General features: G+C 47.0%; 2 protein-coding genes across 4 annotated transcripts in view; one reads left to right on the plus strand and one right to left on the minus strand.

Moving 5' to 3' along the window:
- The window catches only part of TENM4 (teneurin transmembrane protein 4), a 753,030-nt gene that overhangs the window by 475,033 nt on the left and 252,857 nt on the right, over positions 1-25,140 (plus strand). The window lies entirely within an intron of this gene.
- On the minus strand, positions 2,296-7,842 carry LOC309873610 (uncharacterized protein). 3 transcript variants are annotated; one of them, XR_014316425.1, is made up of 6 exons: positions 7,603-7,842; positions 6,591-6,732; positions 5,952-6,125; positions 3,615-3,662; positions 2,602-3,474; positions 2,296-2,393 (listed from the first exon to the last, which is right to left on the minus strand). XR_014316425.1 is itself a non-coding variant. In XM_082749576.1 (5 exons), exons 2-5 carry the CDS (start codon positions 6,699-6,701, stop codon positions 3,117-3,119), a joined length of 546 nt encoding a protein of 181 aa, XP_082605702.1. In that variant the 5' UTR covers positions 6,702-6,732; positions 7,603-7,842; the 3' UTR covers positions 2,481-3,116. The 3 variants fall into 3 exon arrangements, 1 of the variants encoding a protein (XP_082605702.1); XR_014316424.1 differs by lacking the exon at positions 3,615-3,662; XM_082749576.1 differs by lacking the exon at positions 2,296-2,393 and having other exon boundaries at positions 2,481-3,474; positions 6,097-6,125.

Consider the following 25,140-nt stretch of genomic DNA (forward strand, 5'->3'; position numbering starts at 1 on the left):
AACAGGGAATGGAGCTCTTTATGTGATCAAAGTCCTAATCCGCCCCCAAGGATAACCATCTAGAAAACACTGATATATGTGAAGAAAGATTTCACTAAAATATCAACTAGTCACAGCCGAAAAGCTAAGGAAGTGGTGAGGATTAAGTGGGTATTTTGTCCCTACCCCAGAGAAACTTTATAGAATAAATAGTAAGTTTTCTGTCAATTGTCATAACCTAAATTCTGCAGTAAAGAGACGTGAGAAACCTGGAGGGTAATATTTAAGAGGGTCAGGGAATAAATAGCTCAGAGAAAGCTGTCAGTTTCTTCTCATAGCCTAGGTGAGCGAGAGGTGGATGGGAGAATTTACATGTAATGAGCACCTTCTGCGTGTAAGCCTTTCTTTACATGCATTAACTTTTTTGAGCTTCCATGTATTCCTATGTCTCTGCCAGGAAAATGAAGCCCAGCAAAGGCCAGTGACTTGCCCATAGCTCCAGGGCATGTTAAAGATTCATACCCAAGCCTGCTTCCCTCTAAAGTTTCTGGTCTTCTTCTTCCCACCATCCCCCATTTGTTATGTTTTCTTACCAATACCAGGTCGACTTTTTTCTTTTTTCTTTTTTCTTAACATATAATGTATTATTTGTTTCAGGGGCACATGTCTGTGAATCATCAGTCTTACACAATTCACAGCACTCACCATAGCACATGCCTTCCCCAGTGTCCATCACCCAGTCACCCCATTTCTCCCTCCCCCTCCCCTCCAGCAATCCTCAGTGTGTTTCCTGAGATTAAGAGTCTCTATGGTTTGTCTCCCTCTCTGGTTTCATCTTGTTTCATTTTTCTCTCCCTTCCCCTATGATCCTCTGTCTTGTTTCTCAAATTCCTCAAATCACTGAGATCATATGATAATTGTCCCTCTCCGATTGACTTATTTCCCTCAGCATAATACCCTCTAGTTCCATCCATGTCATTGCAAATGGCAAGATTTTTCTGATGGCTGCATAATATTCCATTGTATATACCACACCTTCTGTATCCATTCCTCTGTTGATGGACATCTAGGCTCTTCCCATAGTTTGGCTATTGTGGACATTGCTGCTTTGAACATTCGGGTACACATGCCCCTTCAAATCACTACATTTGTATCTTTAGGGTAAATACCCAGTAGTGCAATTGCTGGGTTGAAGGGTAGTTCTGTAGTTTTTCTATGTCTCCCCCTTAGTAGGAGCCTGGGAAAGAGAAGAGGAATTCCACACACAAAAAAAAAAAATTAAAGATTTTTTAGAGGAATCTCTTAAAAAAGAATTGCAAGTTGTTAGCTTCCTATTACTCACTTCACAAAATTTTATAAAGTACCTATTATGTGACAAGTGTTTAATTCCATTGAATTTTGGAATCTCGTTGAATCTCATTGAATCTTCATATCTATCCTGTGACATAGCCAGTTTTAAGTCAAATTGAGGCAGTAGAGGACCAGAGAGGTTAAGTAACTTCCCCTTCATCACACAGCTTCTAACTGATAGAATCAAATTTGAACTCAGTTCTGTCTAATGCCTAGAGTAGAATCTTTCAGCTGTATTTTTGTGAGGACTGGGGACATTTCAAAGATGAATAAGTATAAATGACTTAGACACTAAATTTTGGTCCTGCTTCATGAGAGGCAAGTCCTGGGCGCTGGGCTATCCATGGCTATTTTTCTTTTCTATTATTCCCCCACACCCCTCATCCTGCACTGGGCCCTTTCCACCTCGCCTTACACATTTTTCAAGCTAGTCACACTGGTCAACATCACTGTTGTTTGGCAGTTTCATTGACTTTCTCAGGTCTTAAGCAGCTGGGATTATTTTGTTTTGACTTCTAATCCAGTGGAGGAGTGTTTATTTTTCTTTCTAAATGGGAAACACTGCTATGTATGCCAGCTCCTTCTAAAAGTGTTTTCTTAAAACAAAACAAAACAAAAAAATTCAACTTAATTTAGGACCTATCCAGATTCCCCTGAGGGAGTCTGCCCAGGTCCTTGTTAGTCATTTTGTGAAATCAGAAGGCAAAACTGTGCCTGTTTCCTGCTGTTGAGAGGGTTTTGTCTCCTTTCACTGAGAATTTCCTGAAACCTATTTTAGTTGTCCTGTGTCAACTGTAGGTACTTGGGTCTGGATATTTCCCCAGCCCCAGAGGTTAAGAACACTGGGGTTTGTGTGAAGTTTTCAGGCAATTCTGTTCACCTTTCCTCTCTCTTGCATTAAAATACTCTCATTGGTAAATAGATTTATACCACCTGTGTGGTGAAGTTAAGTCACCTATCTCCTCGTAGCAAGACAAATTGGTAGGTTCCTTTATTCATTCACTCATGATGACATTTGAAATGCCTGTGGATGTTATCAGACAGGTGAGGGGGGGAAGGGCATTCTTTTTTTTTTTTTTAAAGATTTTATTTATTTATTTGACAGAGAGAAATCACTAGTAGGCAGAGAGGCAGGCAGAGAGAGAGGGGGAAGCAGGCTCCCTGCCGAGCAGAGAGCCCGATGCGGGACTCGATCCCAGGACCCTGAGATCATGACCTGAGCCGAAGGCAGCGGCTTAACCCACTGAGCCACCCAGGCGCCCCGGGAAGGGCATTCTAAGCAGAGAGATCCCATGAAACAGGTCTTAAACCAATGGGATCAGAATCTCTAAAATGAACCCCTTGGATTCAGCATGCATTTCAGAATTCAGAAGTGTTCAGGTTTAAGGAAGAAAATACAGTTCACGTGGTGTATTTTTCTTAACATTCCCAGAGTGCTCAGATGGTCCACGGTCATCAAACACGTCAATATTTCTGCACTGAAACATGAATAGCTGTACTCACGGGATCTTAAAAATAAATAAATAAAGACTTTGAGCCTCGTGTCAGTTCAAGTTTTGCCATGAAAAGAATTTTGATAGAACTTCTGGTCTTAGAGTTTTGGCAATTTCCGAAGGGTGGTTAATGGATGGTGGGCCCAAACTGCACCTTTTTTTTAAATGAGGGTATCAGGCTTCAGAGGTTCAGTAACTCGCCTGTGGTTAGTGAGGTAAGTAGAGAGCTTGACACCTAGAAAATAGGCTGCAGGTCCCAGTTGCTCTCAGGAAGGCTTTATAAGAGCTTGCTATTTATCTGTGACAGCTCCTCGGAGAGGCCAAGCCCCCTCTGCTGTAGACTCGGGAACTCAAGAGTCCAGGCCAGCAGACTGGAGGGCTCCCTGCAGGGGAATTTAGGAGAAAAGAGGCAAGGGGTTCAATTTTCCAAAACCTAGAACTCAGCAACTCTGAGCTCTTAAGGAACTTTCCTGACAGCCCCTCAGATGTGTGGACCTTCTTTCTTAGTGCCACGCCGTCTTCTGTATACACTCCCCCCAAACAGTCGGAGGACCTTCCGATCCAGGTCTGATTTCCATGTTCAACTGCAGGTCCATTGAGGTGGGCCTTGTCCAAGGCTTTATCTTCTCTGCTGAGCACCCGCTTGTAGGGGCTACAGACACAAGTGAAAAAAGTTCATGTTCTGTCTTCTTTCTTTCTGCCGGCCCTCTTGCCCTCCCCACACACAAAACCGCCACCACCACCACCACCACCCCTCTGCCCCGCCATGGAACAGTGCAGTGAGCCACATACCTGACAAAACGGTGGAGACTCTCAGAGATGAAATGATTCATCCAAGGGCTGCAAAGTCAAGATTCAAAGCGTGGCCCCAGACTTCATGCTCTTCCCACCTTACCAGGTACCTCCCTCAACTCAACAAGCCCTCACCTGTGGCTTCCCACCGGGGGCAGGCCATTGTGCCCCCCTAATTGGGGGCAGTGGGGACAGGCACACAGAGGTGACTTCTGTTTTCATACAGTTTACAAAGCCCTTTTTCATACATTACCTCAGGCAAACTCTAGTGACTCTAATTTAATTGCCACATTGGCTTTCTAGGAGGTAAGGCTTCTTCCTGACCTTGCAAAATAAACAGGTCACATTTTGAATTAATGTAACCAAATGTCCTGGGAGCACCAGAGCCCTTTAATTAGTCACTCACGTGACACAGTTGTAGACTCTTTGCAGCTCCTTTTTCACTAATTTCCCCAAATGCCATTGCATTAAAAGGTACAAAAATAACATTTTTGGCATACGACTTGATTAGATCTAGGAATTCCTAGACCACCTCCCGAGGAAGGCGCGTTAGCCATGTGTCTGGGCTTTTTCCATCTGGAAACTCAGCCTGGTTTGTGTCCCCACTGAAATGTTAGTGGCCTGCTCTGTGAGGCCCTGTGAACACCAGACCATGTCTTAGAGCATCTCCTGACACTTCAGGTCCCAGACTGTTGAAGAGGCGCCGGGAAGGAGCCCGTGGAGAGTTTGCGAGACTAATACAACTAACGTTGCGAAGCCCTAGCGTTCCCAGAGGGCGTTCACATCTGTCACCCAGCCAGATCCACAGCACGGGAAGATTTACGTGGCGTACAGGAGGCACCACCATACGCCGGAGGAAACCTGCTCAGAGAGACAAGCAGCTTGGCCCTGAGCTGCCCATTTGCCGCATGGCTTTGAACCTGGTCTAGATTTGCCCCCAGTGGGTCAGTTCAACCTGGGAGGCTTGCCCCCCTCCATATAAGCTCTGTTTTCTGGCTGTACACCTCACCTGGAGAGGCCTCACTGTGACCCTTCAGCACAGCACCCTGCTGGTGAGGGGGGCTGACATCCCTGGGAGCTGCAGACCCGGCTGCGGAGAACAGCTCTGCATCTGACCTGCGGTGTGACCCTGCACAAGCCTTGTCCTGTGTCCCTCCACTTCCCAGGCTGGGCGGTGGGAGAGCTGGAGGACATCAGCATTGCCCACGCCGGTCACAGTCTGTGATGGTGGTGGTCCCACGTGAGCCACTCTTTCCTTACCTGCCCTGCCTCCTTTTACCAACTTTTTTTTTTTTTAAACCTAAGTGGATTTATTTATTTATCTTTTAAGTCTTTATTTATTTATTTGAGAGAGAGAGAGAGAGGAAGGGAGCACAAGCGGAGATGGGAGTGGGAAGGGACAGAGGGAGAGGGAGACGCAGACGCCCCGCTGAGCAGGGAGCCTGACAACACAGGGCTGGGTCCCAGAAACCCAGGATCATGAGGACCTGAGCTGAAAGCAGATGTTCAACTGACTGAGCCACCCGGGTGCCCTGAATTTATTTACTTTATAAGAAAATCATGTATTTCTGTGGCAGTTCACTTGCCATATCTAGAAGGTAGGCACAGAAGTACAAACAATGGAAGTGGCTGTCAGTCTGGCCAAAGGATGCCTGCTTGAGGACATGGAGAGGAGGTTTGATTCTCTTTGTTAAGCAGGGAACTTTGCAAGTGTTAATGTTAAAAACACACCAGTGCTAAAGTGAGACTTCCTCCTCGACCTCATGTAAAAGGTTGAAAGCAGCTGTCTTGCATGTGACTCCGAGTGCTTTAATGTCCATTGGCGCTGAACGCCCCCAGAATCTCATCGGTGGGACACCTGGCCCCATGCCTTTTCCCAGTACTCTCTCTAGGCCTCCCGTGTGACCCCCACCCCTGCACTCTGAGAATAAACATCTCTGGCTGCTTCCAAAATGTACCCTTCTTGCCTCTCCTAAGTGTGGTCTTCTCTGAGGGATCCATTCCCACCCTCCCCTCAGAGCCCCCTGCCCTCTGCCCCTGTCATCAGGTCTGAGCTGGGTGCTTTGAGCTCAGCGGGATCCCCCATCACTGGTTAATGGCTCCCCGCTTAGACTAGGAAACCATGTGGCTTCCTTCCTCCCCCCACCTTTCTCCCCTCCTCTCTCTCCCTCTCAACTGCCATGATTTATATAGGTCTTTGAGATTAAACAACTAAAAAAAATTTTTTTCACTTTGTGATAAAAGGCCAAAAGGACCAAAGGCAAAAGCAAAACAGAAATAGCACAATGCAGAGCCATGCGAGGGAAAGATATATTATGGATGCCTGTAGATCCTTACTGTGCTGTGTCGCCCCTGGCAAGTTGATTAACTTCTCTGGGTCTATTTCCTCCTCTTTAAATGGACGTTGGTTTGAATAGTACTTCATAAAATTGCTGTATGTATAAGGCAATCTTGTCAAAGCTTCTAGCATGATGATTCTTACCCGATGAATGTTAGTTTCCTGTTCCCCTCCTGGAAGACAAAAGGATTTGGTCAGGTATCTTAGGAAGGAAGGCAGATTCCTCCATGCCCACCCAGACTTGGAGGAGCTACAATTAACAGCTCTGTTTGAGTGTCCTGAGCTTTAATCCTCCTCTCCCTCCTGCATGCTTTCCAGAGATTGAGGAGTGGGGAGTGAGCCCAAGGCAGCAGCTAAGCAAACATAGCAGGGGGTCTTGGACACAGAGCCCAGCCTTGCTTGCCGGAGCTCCCTGCATTGCTTCCATCCCCCGTACTGCCAGGAACTGGGTGTTGTATCTGGGACCCGATGAAACGCTGTGATGTCTTTTCCTTCTGGTCAGCTGGCCTTCCCGCCAGAGTTGAAAGGAGAGTTAAATGACTGGTAATTCATTTAGGCTTCACTCCTTCTCTCCTGCACGGATCATATTTCTATAAATAACTCTGGGAAGCTGCTGCCCAGACTCACAACGGTCATACCTGTACTGGCGCTTCCAGAGACCTTTCCTCAGCTGCCGCAGTGGAGGCTCCGGGGGGAAGAGACCACTGCTGGGAAGCCAGTTTCTCTCCCCACTGGCTGTGTGATCTCATCTAGACTCTCCTGTCTCACCCAGCTTCCCATCTGTAAAATGGGATGAGAGAGCAATCTGGCAGTTGTTTTGGAGGCCGTATGGGACAGTGTCTTAGATACTGAGATTCTAGCGGGTGTGTTCAGCATTTGCAGGTCTCCTCTTGTCATCTTTGGCCAAGAATGGGGTGTGTTTTCAAATGGTGAGGAGGTTAGCTGCTGGAAGGCTAAGTTGTGATGATTCGTCTGCTACCATCTTGGGAAGGAGCAAAAAAGGAAGTTGAAATGACTTACGTATTTTCTAGTTTTGCAAATCCTACTCTCCTTAGCCAAGACATTTCCTACTCTGTGTTTTCTCCCCTGGACTACTGCTGTTGTGGCCTCACAGGCCTCTCTGCCTGCTGTCTCTCCCTTTCCTCCATCCTCGCACTGTCCCGGGGTGATCCCTCCAAAGCCCAGATCCCTGTCATACCCACCCCCCCAACCCTCGACTTGTTCCCACTGCTGGCAGGCTGAGGGCCTAACTCAGCACAGCAGCCACAGCCAAAGCCCTTCCTCCCAGGAGCCTCCCGCTCTCTTTGTTTACTGTTGGGCTCCAGCCAGGGAGCTGTGGCCACAGTAAACTAACATGGCTCTGGAGGGGACAGGAAATATGCCCAGTACCAGACACAGGGCCCGCCACGAATACCTGGCATCACAGGGGGCAGCGGCTTCCGAATATAACAAAACCTCATTAGTTTAGAGTGAGAAACAGTGGAAGCGCTTTCTGATTTGGAGTGATCTGGGAAGAAATGAAGCTTGTTTACCCTTCAGAACCACTTCCGTTTCAGCAGATGATTATAAAGACTTACTTTGTGCCAGGGTTCATGGAGAAAAGAAAGCAGCCTGCTCACCTGTTTGGCTTTTGGGGAGACAGACACATACCTGAACCATCTCATGCTGAAGCAGGCATCCGTTGGGGGAGCAAGGAGGCAAGTGTGCCGGCGTGTGTGGGGCTGCAGAAGTTTAATGCTGGGAGAGGGTCCGGCTGAGTGCAACTGGAGGAAGAGCTTAACTCCCAAGGAAGTTTCCACATTCAAGGTCTGCCCAGAAGTGAGCTTTAGTGTAACGATCTGTGGGTCTGCTCCAGCCTGAATTGTGTCCCCACAAAAACCACTTGTTGAAGCCCTAGCCCCCCCTCTCCCAAGCCATGACTGTATTGGAGACAGATCCTCTAAGAAAGTGAGTAAGGCCAGCTGAGGTCATGAATGTGGAACCCTATTTTGAGCAGAAACTGGTGTCCTCATAAAAGGAGAAGGGACACCATAGTCCACTTCCTCCCTGCCATGCGACCCAGCAAGAAGGTGGCCACGTGCAAGTGAGGAAGGGGGCCCTCCCCAGACACCGAACCCTGTCAGAACTTGATCTTGGGCTTTCCAGACTCCCGAACGGTGAGAAATCAATGAGGGCCGTTTAGCCAGCCGGGCCGTGGTACCTAGTCACAACTGCTCCAGCAGCTGAGGAAGGTGTAAGGAGCTGGGACGGTCGCGCTTTGCACGTCAGTTATTTGCCTGCAACCAGATACTCCCAGCCTAATTGTGGGGTTTGGAAGCATTTATTTCCTCACTCATTCGTTCATTCATTAAGCAGACTTTTCCAGGGGTGTGCTCTGCGTGGGGTCATGTGCTAGAGAGTTGGGACCGTACATCGTCTGTGCTCTCCATGCGTGGCAGGTGCATGGGGGACAGGTAGAGGGAACGTCCAGGTCTGCTGCAGGGGGCAGGAAGTTGCTGGCATGGCAGGGGCCCGTTTCCTCCTCTCCCCCTCCCCCATCTCCTGCAGCAGCCCTCTTGAGAAGCCTGGGTTTCCCCAGGGTTTGAGGTGGAAATGTAGCAAGCGGTGTGGACTGAAGGCAGTTGGTCCTTCTGGGCAATCTGTGCTGCCCAGAGCTCGTGCAAAGAGAGTGGCAGGTACAGCCTCAGGAACTGAGAAAGGCCTGACACACCTTTGGATTAGGTGACAGAAGGGCACACCCCATTCCCTCCCACTTACAGGGAGCCGGGTGCTGTGCTAAGTGCTTCACCTTTCCCTCCTGTGTGTCTGTGTGACTGGGGGACTCAAGAGCAGAAGACTTGAGAGTGTGGGTCTGATTTTTGGCTCTGCCACTACTAGCTGAGACCTTTAGCAAATGATTTAAGTTCTGAGTTTCCATTTTACCTCATGTATAGAACAGGGATGATAGTAATGCCTGCTTCACACGCATCGTTAGAATTCGGTGTGAAATAATGTTATGAGGTACACAGCAAAGTACAGCACTGTTATAAAGACTTAAATGGATGCTATTGTTATTGTTGTCTGTATTCTGGTTATTGCGTGACCCAACCAAGCCTCAGAAAGGTCTAATAACTTGACCAAGGTCACACAGATAGCAAGTGGCACTTTGTATCCCCGGTGTGCCTGGCTCCTCAGCCCAGGCTCAGCTCACCCCCGAAGGCCACCTTCCCTCCGCCAACAGCCATGATCCCCCTTTCTGGACAATGTCCGGGAAGCCAAAGGTCTCAGAGAACCTCCCTGACAGATCAGAGATCTCCCGCCATCCCCCTCCACCTCCCGCCCACCTCCCGCCCGGCCTTGAAGAGGAGGCTGTGTGCACACTGTGGTGGTTGTCCCTAGCCCCGGGCCACAGTCCCCCTCAATGGAAACCGCTGAGTCGCACTCCAGTGCTTAGCTCTTCTAAGATTCCCCCGTTGGGCCCCAGGGTGGGTGACAAGATGATGCATGAGGTCTGGCTAAGCAGCTTATTTGTCTGAGCTGGTGATGGCCTTTGTCTTGAGTTGGGTTAATGGTAAGGGGCAGTGGCCCTTTAAAGCCTGGACAATGGACAGGCTTCTCAGGTCATCGAATCACTCAGCAAAAAGCCTGAGCCCCTCCAAGCACGGGGGGCCCCTGCCTCTCCACTCCCTGCTAACCCTGCTCTTCATCTAGTGACACGCTGCTCCCCTCCTGGCCAGGAGGGACACATGGATATAAAGGAAGAGAAGGACTCAAAGAGCATTTGATAAACAAAGGACTTCAGAGGAGGGGACAGAGACACAGAGAGGACAAGGGATAATTCCTGACCTCCTGCCTCCACCCTGTGCCGACCCTGCACTGTGTTCTCCTGCTCTGCTCTTCCCTCTCCCCCGAGGCATGTTCCCACAGTGACCTGTGACAGTGAGCTCCCAACTCACCTTTTACTAATGAAAACTAATGCTACAGATTGCAGTTCAGACTTCGCAGGCTGGCAGTCAGGACCCACGAGAGTATGCCCCTTCTCCTCCTGCTTGAGCCTCTCCAGGGCTTCCCCGGGCCCCCACTCCCATGGGGCACACCACTTGCCTTCAGTGCCCGCTTCAACCAAAGCAGCCCCATCTTCTCAGTTTCCTACACTTGCCTCTCCATAAGATCCTATTGAAAGTACACTTCAGGGGCTACACAGTTTTCTCGAAGTTCTGAAAACCACAGATTTAAGTCAACCCATTCCTTAAATGATGAATGGCTGAGATCGATTTGAAACCAGGCCCTCCTGACTTTCTCTCAAGGGACATAGTCACTTCTTCTTTCTACAAAGATCCCTGGACCACCTGCTGTGTGCCAACCACTGTGATAGGGCTGCGAACACTCATGTGAATCCTGCCCCCGAGGAGGGGCCGAGCTCTTACACCCAGTCTTTGAGAGCTCGATGATGCAGATGTGGAGAGTACCTCGTGGCTTTGGCATCTTGATGGTCATTGGTGACCATGGTGAGGCCATATTCGGGGTGTGGGGGCTAGAATAGAAGGACAGATAGGAGGTGAGAAGGCAGAAACAGTTTGGATAACTGAATCTAAGAGAATGGGATTTGCATCCCAGAGTACTGATTACAACAGGAGAAGGTTCTTTATGGTGGGGAGATGAGGAGTCGTCTCCCGTGTGACCACTTAGTGGTCAGTAATATAAAGCAAGAACAAGTACATTCCATCACATGGGAGATGTGCTTGCTCAAAATGTGAGTCTGAGTCTAGCCATGAGAAAACAAAGAAGACTCTGTATATAGGGACAGTCTATGCGGCAGGTGGCCTAGACTTTTCCAAAAGGTCAGTGTCATGAAAAAGAGGAATCAGGAGTGCTAACAGTTTCTTCTAGAAACTGTAGAAGTTTCTTCTAGATTAAAAGAGACTAAATAAATATAGCAGCCACATTCTTTTTTTGAATTTTACTCAAATTCAGTTTATTAACATAGAGTGTACTATTGTTTTAGAGGTAGAGGGCAGTGATTCATCAGTCTTAAATAACACCCAGTGCTCATTACATCACATGGTCACCTTAATGCCCATCACCCAGTTAGCCCATCCCCACACTCCCCTCCCCTCCAGCAGCCCTCAGTTTGTTTTCTATGATTAAGAGTCTCTTATGGTTTGTTGCCCTCTCTGATTTTATCTTGTTTTATTTTTCCTTCCCTTCCCCATGCTTCTCTGTTTTGTTTCTTAAATTCTACTTATGAGTGAGATCATGATAATTGTCTTTCTCTGACTGACTTATTTCACTCTAGTCTCATCCATATCATTGCAAATGGCAAGATTTCATTTTTTGATGGCTGCATAGTATTCCATTATATATAGTTTGGCTATTGTGGATGCTGCTACTATAAACATTTGGGTGCATGTGCCCCTTCGGATCTCTACACTTGTACCTTTGGGGTAAATACCAGTAGTGGAATTGCTGGGTAATGGGGTAGCTCTATTTTCAACCTTTTGAGGAACCTCCATGCTGTTTTCCAGAGTGGCTGCAGCAGCTTGCATTCCCACCAACAGTGTAAGAGGGATCCCCTTTCTCTGCATCCTTGCCAACATCTGTCATTCCCTGACTTGTTAATTTTAGCCATTCTGACTGGTGTGAGGTGATATCTCACTGTGGTTTTGATATGTATTTCCCTGATGCCGAGTGATGTTGAGCACTTTTTCCTGGGAATCCTGGCCATTTGGATGTCTATTTTGCAGAAATGTCTGTTCATGTCTTCTAAATACAGCAGCCATATTCAAGCAACATTCAAAACCTGAATGGATCCTAAGTTTCTTTTAAGGCTATACAGAAGACATTTGGGGATGAATTGGGGAAATTTTTAAATATGGTGTATATATGTGTGTGTTAGGTGATATTGTGAAATAATTGTTCAATTTCTTAGTTGTGATCATGATGATTTTGTGGTTGGACGGGGGCATGTCCTTATTCCCAAGAGTAGCCTGCTGAAGTAGGAGGTGTCCTAATGTCAACAAATGTCTTTCAAATGGCCAGAAAAAAAATTTTGTAGAGAAAGATAATAAAATAAAACAATATGGCAACCTATTAATAATTGACAGATTTGGGTGAGAGGTATATCGATGTTTTGGAACTATTATTTTGACTTTTCTCTAGGCTTGCAAGAGTTCCAGTAAAAAGCAGGAGAGATGTTGCTTGGGCTGAAGAGAGACTGGACAAAGTAGCTGAGTTTTTGGAAAGATTTTGTGGGATGGGCAAGGCATGGGTGCACTGCGTAGCGTCATCCCACCTCTACCCCCTTGGGGGCTGCAGAACACTGAAACCCTGTGAACCTTTACACAGGATTGAAGTTCAGCCGTTGCGATAAAACAGGCCCTTCCGGGCGTGGAGGGGACTTGGTCGAGGCGCTGGAGCCCATAATGGGAACCACATTGCCAGAAGTGTGCCGAGCCCCACCCCAGAAATGGCCCTTTTGGGCCGAGGCAGGACAACTGGAACAAATTATGTGCATTCATAGTTGTTAAACTGCCTTGGCACCAGAAGTGATCCCGGTAACTCTAGCTTTACAGAGGTACAGCTATAGTTAATGCTGGGCCAGCCTTGCCCCGCACCCTCCCTGTCGGAGGTTTATAGGTAGAGCACAGAGCAATTCAGCGTGAGCTGAAACGAAAAACTCCTCCAGCTTGGAAAAGCAAACTTTCCTGCTTTAAAGCTTTCTGGCAAGGCAGCATTTTAGAATGAGACCTTTTCCCATCTCCTGCCTTTTCCAGCCTTGCCCAGAACCCTAAAAGCCCCCACCCCATCCCCATCTCCAGCCGAGACCACAATCCAATCAAACAGAAGCTGTGGCAATCTATGGTTAGAAGGGTTGCACTGTGGTCGGGGAGTCCTGCCTTCTAAGTCTGAGCCCTAAAGCTGTATGTCCTTGGGCAAATTGGTTTCACTCCCTGAGCTTCAGACTCTTGCTAATTTATAAACAATATTAACTGCAGGGTTGCTCAGTCTATACGGGTGTGTGGTCATGGAGCGCATGGAGACTGGACACACAGTGACACTGTGTAAATATTGTCTTATTGATCATATCTGAGTATCTCAAATACAGTGGGATCTATGGAGACTAGTTGTCTTTTTTGATCATGAAGAAAAGCTTACCCAAAATTACTATTTTTATCTAAAAGGTAATCGAAGTGCAGTTCTCAGTGGTAGACAAATCACATAGAAAAACATAGGGAAAGAATTTCATTTTGTCCTCTGATTAAGAATTTTGGGTAAAATGGAGGGTAGAGTTTGAAGTCAGTTAGGTCCAGCTCAAAATCCAGGCTCTGCCACTTACTGGCCTTGTGCCCCCAGGCGGGCTAAAAATCCATTTGGAGCCTCGGTTACTTCCTCTGTATAGTCAAACGTAGTAATGCCAACAGAGCAGGGTGAGTGGGGAACTGACACACCTTATGAAAAGCTCTTTGCCCAGAGCCTACCAAATAGTCAGCATTTAATGAACAGAGCTGCAGCCATTTTGAAGCTGAGAAGAGGAAGAGTCTTAATATCGAGACCTGTCTCTAGAGTGTTGGTCTTGGGCACCAGGAATGCCAGGCCAAGGGCAGCCAGCTGACAGAGGCCCTGCCCCACAGACCTTCCAACAGATGCTGAAAATGCACTGTGCCTTCTGCCCTTTTGAAGCTCCTACCGTAGCCCTTCAAGACACAAGGGGTGTGACCGACCTGGAGGACACTGAGGATAGGGAGAAGCTGTAGTTGTTATTTCAGAGGAAGAGAGCTCCTTTGGACAGGGCAGGCTGGTTTGTTCAGAGCCCAGGTACCTGGACGAGTAGCCGGCAAAGGGGGATAACCTTCATGCACCTGTTTTTTCTGGCAAACATGGCTAGCGATGTGTGGGAAATGGTGGCTTGTTTTTCCTGCCTGAGTCTGGATTAAGAGCCCCAAACTGCTTCATGGGAGGTGCAGCATTTTCATTTGAGTCACCACGGCATCAGCCTGTTCACCCAAAACGGGGCTTCCCGCCCCTCGGATCCCAGCTCGGCCCCCACTGGTGCTGGAGAGTCTCCACCTGCTTGGCCCTCACTCTTCTGATCTCTAAAGGGAGAATAAGACCACCTGCTCTGCTGGCCCCTCCAGACTATTCTTGTGGCTCCTCTGAGCTCAGACAGGTGAGTATACCCGCTGCACATGAGGAAGGTAGGGAAGCAGCCCCTGTGGGCACGCGTGAGCACGCTCTCCAGCCAGGCAGGTGCGTCGTATGTACCGAGAGTGCTAGGTGTTCTCCCACAAAGTTGCATGCAGAGAGAGGATGTTATTATTGAAATACTTGGTAAACAGATGTTTAGTAAATGGAAACATTGTAAGTATAGGATCGGAGAGAGAGAGAATACTAATATTGACTTACCATCTGTTACCCTTAATTTATTCCGGTTTTGGTATCTAGATTCTTGGCTGTGTATTTTTGCACATTAAAGTAGCACACCTGGATTGTCAAGACTTTCAAACAGGTCATCTACAATAACGCTAAAGACCTAGGCATATTTTCCTACCAGGAAAAAAAAAAAAGATTTTCAAATATGCCTTGAAAATCGCTGTCCCTCTGGACAGGTGAGAATTTATGCAGGCAATTAAGTGTTAAATGGTGTGTTAGCTGAATGTGTATTTCTCCTGTGAAAGCCGAGGAAGTACCATATAAAAGGGGGCAGATGAGGTTTGAACGGGGGTTGGGCTTACTTCCTACCCACTGGCAGGTTGGGTTAAACATTTCCAATCTGCATTTCTGGGGATCCCACTCTGTTCTCACAACCATTCCCAAGCCCTCACCCCACACCAGGTTCCCTTCTTTTTATGTGTCCCTTCTTTCAAGAGTCAAGGCCCTTCAAAATGTGCCTCTTCCAGGACCAAAAAAAAACTGCCTAAAAGTTGGAGAGTGAAATCATCCCCTTCCTCTGGGACTCCGGCCCCAGCTCCGGGGCTGTCGCCTGGGGACTGGGAACGGGTGCATGTTTGTTGTCTGAGAGGTACACACCTGTAAGGGGCTTTACCTAAGCCCCCTGCTCTGGGATTGGGGTCAGATGCACATTCCTGGGGTGGGGAGAAAGAGACTATCCCAAAGAGACCCTCACATCTCCTGACAGCTCCTGAGGCATTTCATCGGGTTTGAAGGTCTGGTCAGTGTTCCCATGACACCTTTCGCCCTGTGGGGACCGTCTCGGAAAGACGGCCCCCCTGGAGGAAGGGCATGGGCTTTGGGATCAGCCAGAACCAGCCTGGAATCACCGCTTCTCCAGTCCGTAGCCACATAGCACTGATCCATCCATCTCCCACTCCGAGGCTTGCAAAATAGGGGTAAGAATTCTTACCTCGGGGGTGGGGGGCAGTTGGCAGGACTGAGTCAGGCAGTACTGTTAAAAAGCTGAGCCGGGTGTTGGCGTATGATAAATGCGAAGCAATGTTTATCGAGTCAGTCCTCTTGTCCACAGTCCTCTTGCCCACAGGGTCCTGAGAACCGATGCCAGGCGCCCGTACCACACACAGGGCTTGCACTTGTGAGCAGATAAGGGATCTGAGAGGGGGAGGCAGATCAGCCTTTGCACTAGGGGAAGGCTAGCCAGCTGGTTCTCCAGTCTGTCCTCAGTGTGTCTTACACCGCGCTTCTCCATGTTTAAAAGACCTCATCACCCCGAGTCTCACCACCGCTCAGGCTTAGGAATAGCTGCTTCTCATGGCTGTCGCAGAATCCAGTGAGATCATGTGTGTGAGAGCATCAGCACAGTGCCTGGCACATGGTAGATGCTCAGAAAGTGCTGGATTCTACACGGAAGAAATCTTGTTAGACAGGCCAAGAGTGCCATCTGCGATCTTTAGAGTCATTCCCCTGCCTGTACCAGGGGCAGCTTCATGAGGCAACAGCTGAAGGGAGAGCCTGTTCTAGATTGGACAACACACTGGGATGGGCACCAAGAGCCACGTGGTCTAGCTTTCCTGTCTGCCCTGTCCCCGCACCTGCTTCCAGGGGGGTCCCAACTGGCGTCCTGCCAGGGCTCTGCCTTTCTGCCTCCCAGCCCGAGACCGGGTGACTTTCAAGTCAAGACCTGTCCCATTGGACACTCCTGGTCCTATGTGTGCTGGACACAGGCGCCTTGGCCCTCCCACATAGGCCAATCTTCGGGTCCCCAGTGGGTCATCTTCTCTGTCCCTCCAACACACCTGGCCCTTTTCCCAGCTCTGTCCTTTCCTACGGGAGTACCTTTGCGAGGCACCTGTAAGCGCTTTGTGTCCCTTGGCATGTCCCTCATGCCATCATTGTTCCCTTTTCAAGGGTGGGGCAGCTGAGGCTGAGAGAGATAAGGTCTGGCTGCTAGCAGGTGACCAGCCTATAGTGGCCAGCTTGAGAGTTCATGGTCTCCACGCCCACCGCAGGCAGGGCTCCCAGGAAGAGCTTGGCGGTGCCATTGGTTGGAGGGGACACGCCTGCCCAGGTATTCAGAGTTCAGGATGTTTGTTCACTCGTTCACTTAACAAAGTGAGGCAATTTGTCAGGTTCTTTTGGTAACTCTTAAGGCACAGTAGCTCAGGCAGAAACAGCTCTCGGCTTTAGCAGAGAATGGCTCGAGGGTGCTATTTCTGGTAGGCGTAGGGCCAGAGGGAGAAGAGAAAGCAGCTGTAGAGATTGGGGTAAGTGCTCCGCTTGTCAGAAACATAATCCCCCCACACCTGTGCCCTGGAAACACAATCCAGGGCTCTGAGATGCACTTTCGTCTGTCACCAGGGTGTCCCCAGGGTGACCTGCCCAACCGTATCAAAGCTGGTGGGGCTCAGGTTACAGGGCCCATTCTCAGGGCCCTGGAGTCCCAACAATGGCTGTTTGTCCTTTGGAGCTGCCATCCCCCAGGAGGAATGTTAATGGACCAAGAATGGAGTGGGGGAAGGGGGACAGACTGACCAGTCAGAGCCCACACTCAGGTCACCCTCTTGAGTGAGCTCAGCCGTGCATGTCTGCTAGTCCCTCCAAGAGACTCTTCAGTCAGCTCTAGGAAAGAGGGATTTGTCCTTTGCTTTTCCTAGCTCAGACCGCCTCTCCTAAGGGTGAAGATTATGGGGCAGGGAGGTCTTCTGCTTAATCTGGGACTTAGTCTACCCCTTGGTAGAGTTTACAACTCAACTCAAGAAATATTCAAAAGCAGAAAAACTAGAAATGGCTTGGATGTCCAATAATAGAAAGTTGGTAAAATAACATTTTCTCCTGTCCATACAATGATCTTTTAAATTGTTGTTAAAATCATGTGTTCAAATAATATTTAAAGATAAGAAAAAAAAACCCTCTAATTGTATATGTTAAATGGAAAGAAATTGAGATAGAAATCTGTGTTTATAGTAAGAACCAAATTTGATAAATACATGTATGTATAAGTATGTATTAGCAAAGACTAGAAGGGCACATTAACAGTGATATTATTGGGTGCTGTGGCTACGATAGATTTTTGGTTTTTTCCTTTGTACTTTTCTCCAGTATACATTTTCTAGTGAAAACATTCTTACTTGAGAGTCAAAAGAAAGTTAATTTCTTAAAAGTTAACTTATTTCACCCCTAGTATACCTGACAATGTGCTGGGTGCCAGGGATAAGAGATTTAGAAGAACATAGTCTCTGTTCTCCATGAGCTCATAACCTAGCAGGGCATAACACAGGAGCAGATTTTTTGAATCATTGTTTTCAGTAACAACAGTGGCAGCAGCAACCATAACATTGACAGGTTTGTAAGTGCTATGGAATGTTCTAAATGCTTTCTGTATGTTTACGTTTAAACCTTACAACTCAATGGGTAGGTAGTTATTAACCCATTTTACTGATAGCGCAGGATGCCAGGGGGAACAGAGGGAAGAGAGATTCATTCTGTCTTGAGGTAGGGACACAGTGAAGAAGGCCGCCATCAGGAACCAGCACATATACTGATCCCTGCAGGAGAAATGTGAGTTCTCCAAGCAGACTGGGCTGGGAAAGGTTTCCCAGGTCCAGAGAGCATGGTGGACAAAGACACCAAGGGACCAAAGAGCAAGACATTGTTATGAAATGGCTAATACCACACTCCTCCTTCCCGTGTGAGAAGCCAGAAAGGTCCGTGGGGCAGCTTGTGAAGGGCAGAGGAGACCATGCTGAAAGTTTGAGCATAATTCCATTAGGCAGTGCGAGCCATGGAGGAGGCGTGATATGGTCAGCTCTGCGTCAGAGGAAGATCATTCTGTCTTCTTAAACCTCGTGAAAAGCTCAGCCGTATGTGGAAAGAGAAGTGTTTCTCTGGAGACTGAGTGTTGCAGGAAAATTCATCTCCGTTCCAGCTGACAAAGCAGAGAAGGAGAAAGGAAACGGCGGGAGGCCATGGAAATGTGTGATTTCCTTTCCCCTTATCTACTCCTAGAAAGTCACGGCAGCCATGTGGAATCCAGGCCCAGGATGAGAGACGAATGTGCTCAGAAATGTGTTTACCACCTAGCCGGTGAAAAGGTGTTAATGCCGGAAGAGAGACTTGGGAATTCCAAATGGACTTTCAGGTTTCAATGTGAATCCTGTGCTTAATTAGCCCCAAACACTTCTGTTCCTGCCGTAAAAACTAAGGCAATTCTTGTGTGACAATGCTATCAGTACTTGTCTTCCAGGCGTGGTTGGAGCTACATTTGTTATGGAAGTCCCCCAGCCCCTCCCTGCTGAGCTGACAGTCCTAGGAAGCAAGGGTGACCTTCCGTGGGTCCCTCTGCCATGCCTCTTTTTAGCTGAGATGGTCTCCAGATTATAGTCCGTTGTACTTGTCCACAAGGGTTCTGCTTGCACCAAAAGAGATCATCAGAATGATGTACGGAGTTTGCATCAGGATCATCTCTTATCCTGACGTTGTCCTTCCGACTAAAATACCCCTTTCAACTGAAATACCCCTTTTTCAGTGAAGTGATGATGAGGAGATTGCATTATTTTTGTTTTTGGCATTTTGTTTAACTTTACCATGAAATGCAAAAGTCTGGAAAGCACTAAGCTTATGCCTTACTGATCTATTCCTAGTGCCACGCTCTGGGAGAGATGAACAGATGAATAAGACATGGCCTGGGCCCGTAATGACAGATAATCATGAGTAGTAATCCAAGGTATAGGAAATGATGAGTTTCATTGAGAAAAGGCTGGGCGTGATCATGGGGAGATGCTAGGAGGAAGATACATAAGAACTTTTGTACTATTTTTGCAACTTGTCAATGAGTCTAAAATTATTTCCAATAAAAAGTTTAAAAAAGAAAAAAAGAAGAAGACTGGCACCTAGGATGAATGTAAGGGGGCCAGAAGATCGATGATAAAAAGGAGTCGCCCAGGATTGTCATTTAAAGCTGCATGAAGGGGGTGCCTACGTGGCTCAGTGGGTTAAAGCCTCTGCCTTCAGCTCAGATCATGATCCCAGGGTTCTGGGATCAAGCCCCACATCAGGCTCTCTGCTCAGCGGGGATCCTGCTTCCCCCTGTCTCTGCCTGTATCTCTGCCCACTTGTGATCTGTCTGTCAAATAAATAAATTTAAAAAAAAAAAAAAAGCTGCATGAGGGAGGATCTTGAATGTCAGGCTGAAGAGTTCACACTTGACTCCATAGATAGTGTGGAGCCATGCAAAGGGTAAAACATGGTCAGATTTCCTACTAGCAAGTTCACTTGATAATCAGGGGATGATGGATTGTTGAGAAGTGAGCCTGGAGGTGGTTGAAATAACCCAGATGGGATGATCTTCAAAAGCATCTTGTAGAGGACCAGCTCTGCAGGATGTTAATAGGTGCTATTTGAAAGAGGGGTTCCACAGACCAAAAAATTGGAAAATGTTCAGGTTACAGAGATGTCTTTCTGCAGAAGTCCTTAGAGGCATTCCTTTGGTTCTATGCACTATGTTTCTCTAAAGACAGGAGATGATATGGAGGATTTACCAAACCTTTTTGACCATAGAACCCTCTTAGGAACTCACAGGACTTATGCTCAGGAAAAAACAGAAACACTCTGGGCAATACTGGCTGGCATTGGAAATGGAAAGGACCAGGTATTTATAGTTCAATCCCCCCTAACCTCTAGATTCTGCAGGCTGGAAACCGTGACCTGAATATACCCAGATCTCTTTGTGCTAAAGGAGCCAGTGCCCAGTTGAACCACCTTTCCTTACCCAGCTGTCTGAGCCTGGGGTCACCTCCCCAATGCACCAGAGGCTCTTCTGTCGGTCCATTAATAGTGAGAGAACAGTAACATCACAGGTGCCTAGAACACATTTCCAACCCAGTATTTTAAAATGACAATAATGAGAAATAATTCGATGTTTTCATTAAGAAGGGAAGTATTTATGAAGGATTCTTTACAATGTCCTTTTCTAATTAAGTTCCTTAAACTCTTTTTTTGCATTTGAATGAAAAGGTATAGTAGTTTTCCATCACTCTCTTCCTTCTAAATCCACCCCACTTTGACTTTGACCTGTGTGCTGTGATGAGGGAAGGGGGCCTCTTCTCCTTCCCCACCCACTTCTCATTCTATTCTGTGGTTGTCAGTAGCACGGTGACCGTTGCATTACTCAAGTTTTTTCTTAACATTTTCAGTGTAGTTCGTTAAACCCTCTGATCTTATGACATCTACTAGCACTTCTGCCATTCGTTTGACCTTCAGTGGGTTATTTAACCTCTCTGAACATTGCTTTCCTACCTTCACTATGGGAAGAGCAATTCCTACCTCCCATAGCTAGTGCAGGAAGGTGCTGGGCACAAAGTGTATTTAGGCACGTGTTAAGTATTCTTTCTGATGGTCTCTTTTTGGTGATTAACATCGTCATGCTCTGCACTTACAGCACCTCAAAAATGCTTCTTGAGTGGATGCAGGTACATGCACGCAACTGCCACTGGCCCAATTAAGGAGCTAACTGCCCCCCCTTAAGGCTTTATATAGTCCCTCTTTTGCCTTCCTTTCAATAAAAGCACTTAACTTTGTAATAATAATCAACCAAAAACAACCAACATACAGGTTGGCATTATTGCTCCCATTTTATAAACTTGGAAAATGAGGCTCAAAGTGAAGCTATATTAAAATTCAGATCTTTCTCTTTTTAAAATTTATTTATTTATTTATTTGAGAGGGAGGGAGAGAGCAGGAGCAGAGAGAGAGGAAGCGAGGCAGACTCCCTTCCGAGCACAGAGCTCCATCATGGGGCTCCACAAGGGCTCTGTCCCACAATCCTGAGATTGTGACCTGAGCCGAAATCAAGAGTCAGACACTCAGCTGACTGAGTCACCCAGGCACCCCCAGATCTTTCTAATTCCTCAGTCCTTATCCTTTAACATCGTATCAGGAATGATAGGATCCATTCCTTCATCCACTCTTACAGTCAACTCAACAGTTATTGACATGTGCTGGGTGCCAGACGCAAGACACATTCCAGCCCTCCAAGAACCCACCTTCTAGTTGAAGGAGATGAAACGTGTGCATGAAACTTACAAGGCAACCCGGTAACACCTCATTTATCCCTCACTGGGGAATGAGCTGTTATATTAAGTGAATTTTACAGATGGAATCACAGAGCTTTAACTCAAAGGGGACTTAGAGATCTCATTGGTAAAACCCCATTATTTTAAGAAATAATGCTCAAGAAGAAATGTTCAAGGATCCTGGGTGACCTCCTCTGGCTGGCTTTGTTGAATTATTGTAAGAACCAAGACTAGAACCCAGCTCTTCTAACTTCCAGCTTAAGCCTTTCAAAATATATTAAGTTTTCTTTAAAAAGAGTGTGTATTTCTTTAGAATTTGTGTCAGATGGAGGGCTCCCAGCTTAGACTTTTCTGCATGCCTTGGGGTCATGTTTACAATCAGCATTATGACACGATGTTTGAAAGCAGCAATGCCTTTGAACCTTCAGATGTGTGTATAGGATAGTTCCTTACACCGTGGTCCCAAGTAGTTGCCTTTACCCAATTCCATCATGTTATTTTCAACCCTTAGAAGTATTTTTCTGGTTTCTTCGTATACATGCATGCATGAAATTGAACAAACTATGAGAACCGTATGGTTCAAGAGACTTACTGGGCTGACTCATTTTAGTTCAGTTATTTTACTTCCTTGAGCCTTTACTTTCCCTGTAAAATGGGCGCAACGCAATAACCTTTCTCATAGAATTGTCATACAGGAGCAAAAGGTGCCTGGAAATTAATAGTGATTAGCTCCTTCCGCCCCTTGCTTTTTTTCAAGTATTCAAGAAACTCTTAAAAGTTGCAGACTTCTTAACTCATGAAGTGCATAGCAATAATGAAACAGAACTAAAATAAGTGTTGGCCACGAAACACAACCCCCTCCTGAGTAGTAAATCAAAAGTTCCTCTGCTCCAAAAAAGCACATATAATATGTCTAGTTTCTTTCTCCCAGGACGATAAAGAAGGCTTTAACACAAAGCATAATTCATATCATCTCCAGATCTCGGGCCATAGCACCTCATGAAAACTATTAACACATCTCCCACCGCCTACTTTATGAACTCATATAAAAGCAGATCAGGTGAGCTTGCTCTAGGTAGTGGCTGAATCCCCCCAGCATGTGAAATTTGACCTGATGTGAAGCGATTGTTTCAAATTCACTCTGGGAAGAGTGATATGTATAAGCATTCTGAAAGGCACCATGGTCTAAATCCTCTAGTCTAACCCCTTAAAGATGCAGAAACTGAGGCCAGGAGAAGAGCCAAGATTTCCCCAAAGCAGAGTCCGGGACAGACCCCAGGTGTCTCGTTCTTCTGAGAACCCTCCACTCGTCACACAGCAAAATAAGGAGGGCTAATAATCGAGGTCTTTCTGTGGATTTCATTTGTGTCTTTGTGTTAGAGCTGTGTTTCCCCTTTTCTAAGTCAGCATGCCAGACCTGAGATTCTAAGATTCTTTAGGTTTGTGAGAGATGAACAAATGAATGTGTGCCCGAACAGAGCCAGGATCAGAGTCCCTGGGTCGTGACTCTACCCCTGATTTGCCTTTTTGCAGACGTCCTTGGCAGCCTCTCCTTAACCCCCTTTCTTGGCTTTTATTTGCACCTGATGAATTCTTTAAATTCTCCGGCGTAACTCACACAAAGAGTAAAGTCTAATTCTCAGTGCATCTTTGCACTAGGAGATCTGTGAGCCAGTCTGGTCCCCTTTTCCTTTCCCCAAGAAGGCGTTTTGAATTTGTGTCTGTACTTGATCAACAGAAATAGCCAAATGTAAGGTGTAGAGCTGGGAACTCCTGGCGAAGCAGACAAGGGAAAAGGGGAGTTTGTATTTACCAAGCACCTGCCAGAAGCAACATGTCATCTCTTTTTCCAGAGGCAAGTATTCTTAGCCTCATTCTACAGAACCTGAGGTCTGGGTGGGCTGAGCGAGACCATCTGCCCACACGTGGCACTGTGGACTCCGGGGTCTGCCTGCCCTCCCCGCTACCCCCACGCACTGCTGCCCCAGAGCGAACTTCCTTGGCCTCCCAATGCTTCTGAGATTTAAACTCAACAAATCAGCAACAATGTTCTCTGGGTTTAGATGTTGCAAAATCTCATTGGCATTTCTCGTGGTTGGGTGTTTGAGTGTATTTTTATGTATTGCCTGGGGCTTGAATAAAAGTTACAAGCAGCACCAAAGACCAAACCAAGAAAGAAAATGTGGGCAGCCAACCTTGTAACCTTAGCTAATCTTTAATTATCCCTTAATTGAGGACTTATGGCATAGATATAGTAAGACTAATAACAATGTGTTGAGTTTATGCAGCATTTTAATTTCCCAAACTCCTTCCCGTGTATTATAATAATAATTGCTGCCATTTACTGAGCCCCAGCTGGGTGCCAGGGACCGCATGAAGTTCTTTATATGTGCTCTTTTGTTTCTCTCCTCTGTCCTTCAAGAGAAGTATTTATTGGTTTCTTACAAATGAAGAAACCACATCTCCCTGGTCCAGAGGCGCGGTACTGACTGGGCAGTCGTTCGCCCCAGACACAGGCAGGAGCCCTTTTCCACGTTCGACACCTGCTTCCAGTTTATAGGTGGCACGGCCTGTGACAACAATGGCCAACTTTGGTTGAGTACTTTCTATTCAGTGCTTCACAAGAATTCTTCTACTAAATCTCCCATGACCCTACGAGGGAGGCCTTCCTATTATTATTGCCCTTTGTACACAAGGTAACTAAAGTCCAGAGGTTCTGTGAAGCTACCTGAGGTCACACAGCTAGGAAGGAGTGGAGTTCACATGCCACACAGGCTGTGATGCTTATCTGATTACAGAACCCATGCCCTTTACCATTCTGCACCCTGGCTTTACCGCTTAGCAACCCAGTGTCCCTGGGCCAGTCACTTCCTCAGATACTCTACAATGAGAACAAGAGCACCTTCTTCAGTGGATGTATGTCAGGATTAAAGAAGATGGCAGTTTGCCAGAAAGTAGTGGGTACTGATACATGTCTTTTTTTGTTTCTTCCTTCCTTAGGGGATCAGTGACCAGTAAATATTTACCGATGTATTTCTTAGATGCTTTGATACAAATGTAATATCCACTGTCTGTTTTCTACTGCCCATCTTTTATATTTCACAACTGAGAGAACCAGTGCCTTAGGCTCTGAGTCTTCGAGGCAGACAAGCCTCTGACCCCAGCTGACTCCCTTCTCAACCATGCCCCATTTCAGGACTGGGGAATCTTCTTTCTTTTTAACATGTTTTGGGGCTTCTGTGCAGACTCCCAGAATGCCTTGAAAAAACCCTGGCTTCTGGAAAGAGACAGAAAGAGAGCTAGAGAGGGAAGGGGAGGAAAAACTTCACAAACCACATGGGGAGATCGTGCGCAGGGCACCACAATCTGCTTTGTAATTTTCTTCATGGCTGGTGGGCAGAGAGAATCCACGTAGCACTGGCACTTTTTGGCTGCTCAGAAAGGGCCCTAACCTCCCCGAAAGGGAGGGTTATGGGGGTGGGGGCAGAGGAAGAGTTGCTGGCGGCCATCAAAATGATGAAGTGAAATTTCAAATTACATTAGATGTTTGCTTAAGGAACAACAGACGAGGCCCTGTGGATTATCAAACCCTCCTGGCAACACAGCAGAATGAAAGTATAACCATTTGGAACCCTTCCCCCAGACCGTATGAAGTCTGAGTCGAAAAGATGACCTTTTAACGATGGCTTCCTGCCTCTGAAGGGTTAGAGTGTGTCGAATTTTTCTT

Source organism: Mustela nivalis (assembly GCF_964662115.1).
Source record: "Mustela nivalis genome assembly, chromosome: 9".
In the NCBI taxonomy this organism is placed as follows: Eukaryota; Metazoa; Chordata; class Mammalia; order Carnivora; family Mustelidae; genus Mustela; species Mustela nivalis.

Bases quoted from the DNA above. Each gene is read 5' to 3' on its own strand.
- LOC309873610 (XM_082749576.1), bottom strand. From the start codon at position 6,701: ATGAGATCACACAGCCAGTGGGGAGAGAAACTGGCTTCCCAGCAGTGG. The intron at 6,126-6,590 runs GTATGACCGTTG...TTTGTCTTCCAG, and splicing joins CTCTGGAAGCGCCAGTACAG to GAGGGGAACAGGAAACTAAC. The intron at 3,475-3,614 runs GTATGTGGCTCA...TTGTGTCTGTAG, and splicing joins AGTCTCCACCGTTTTGTCAG to CCCCTACAAGCGGGTGCTCA.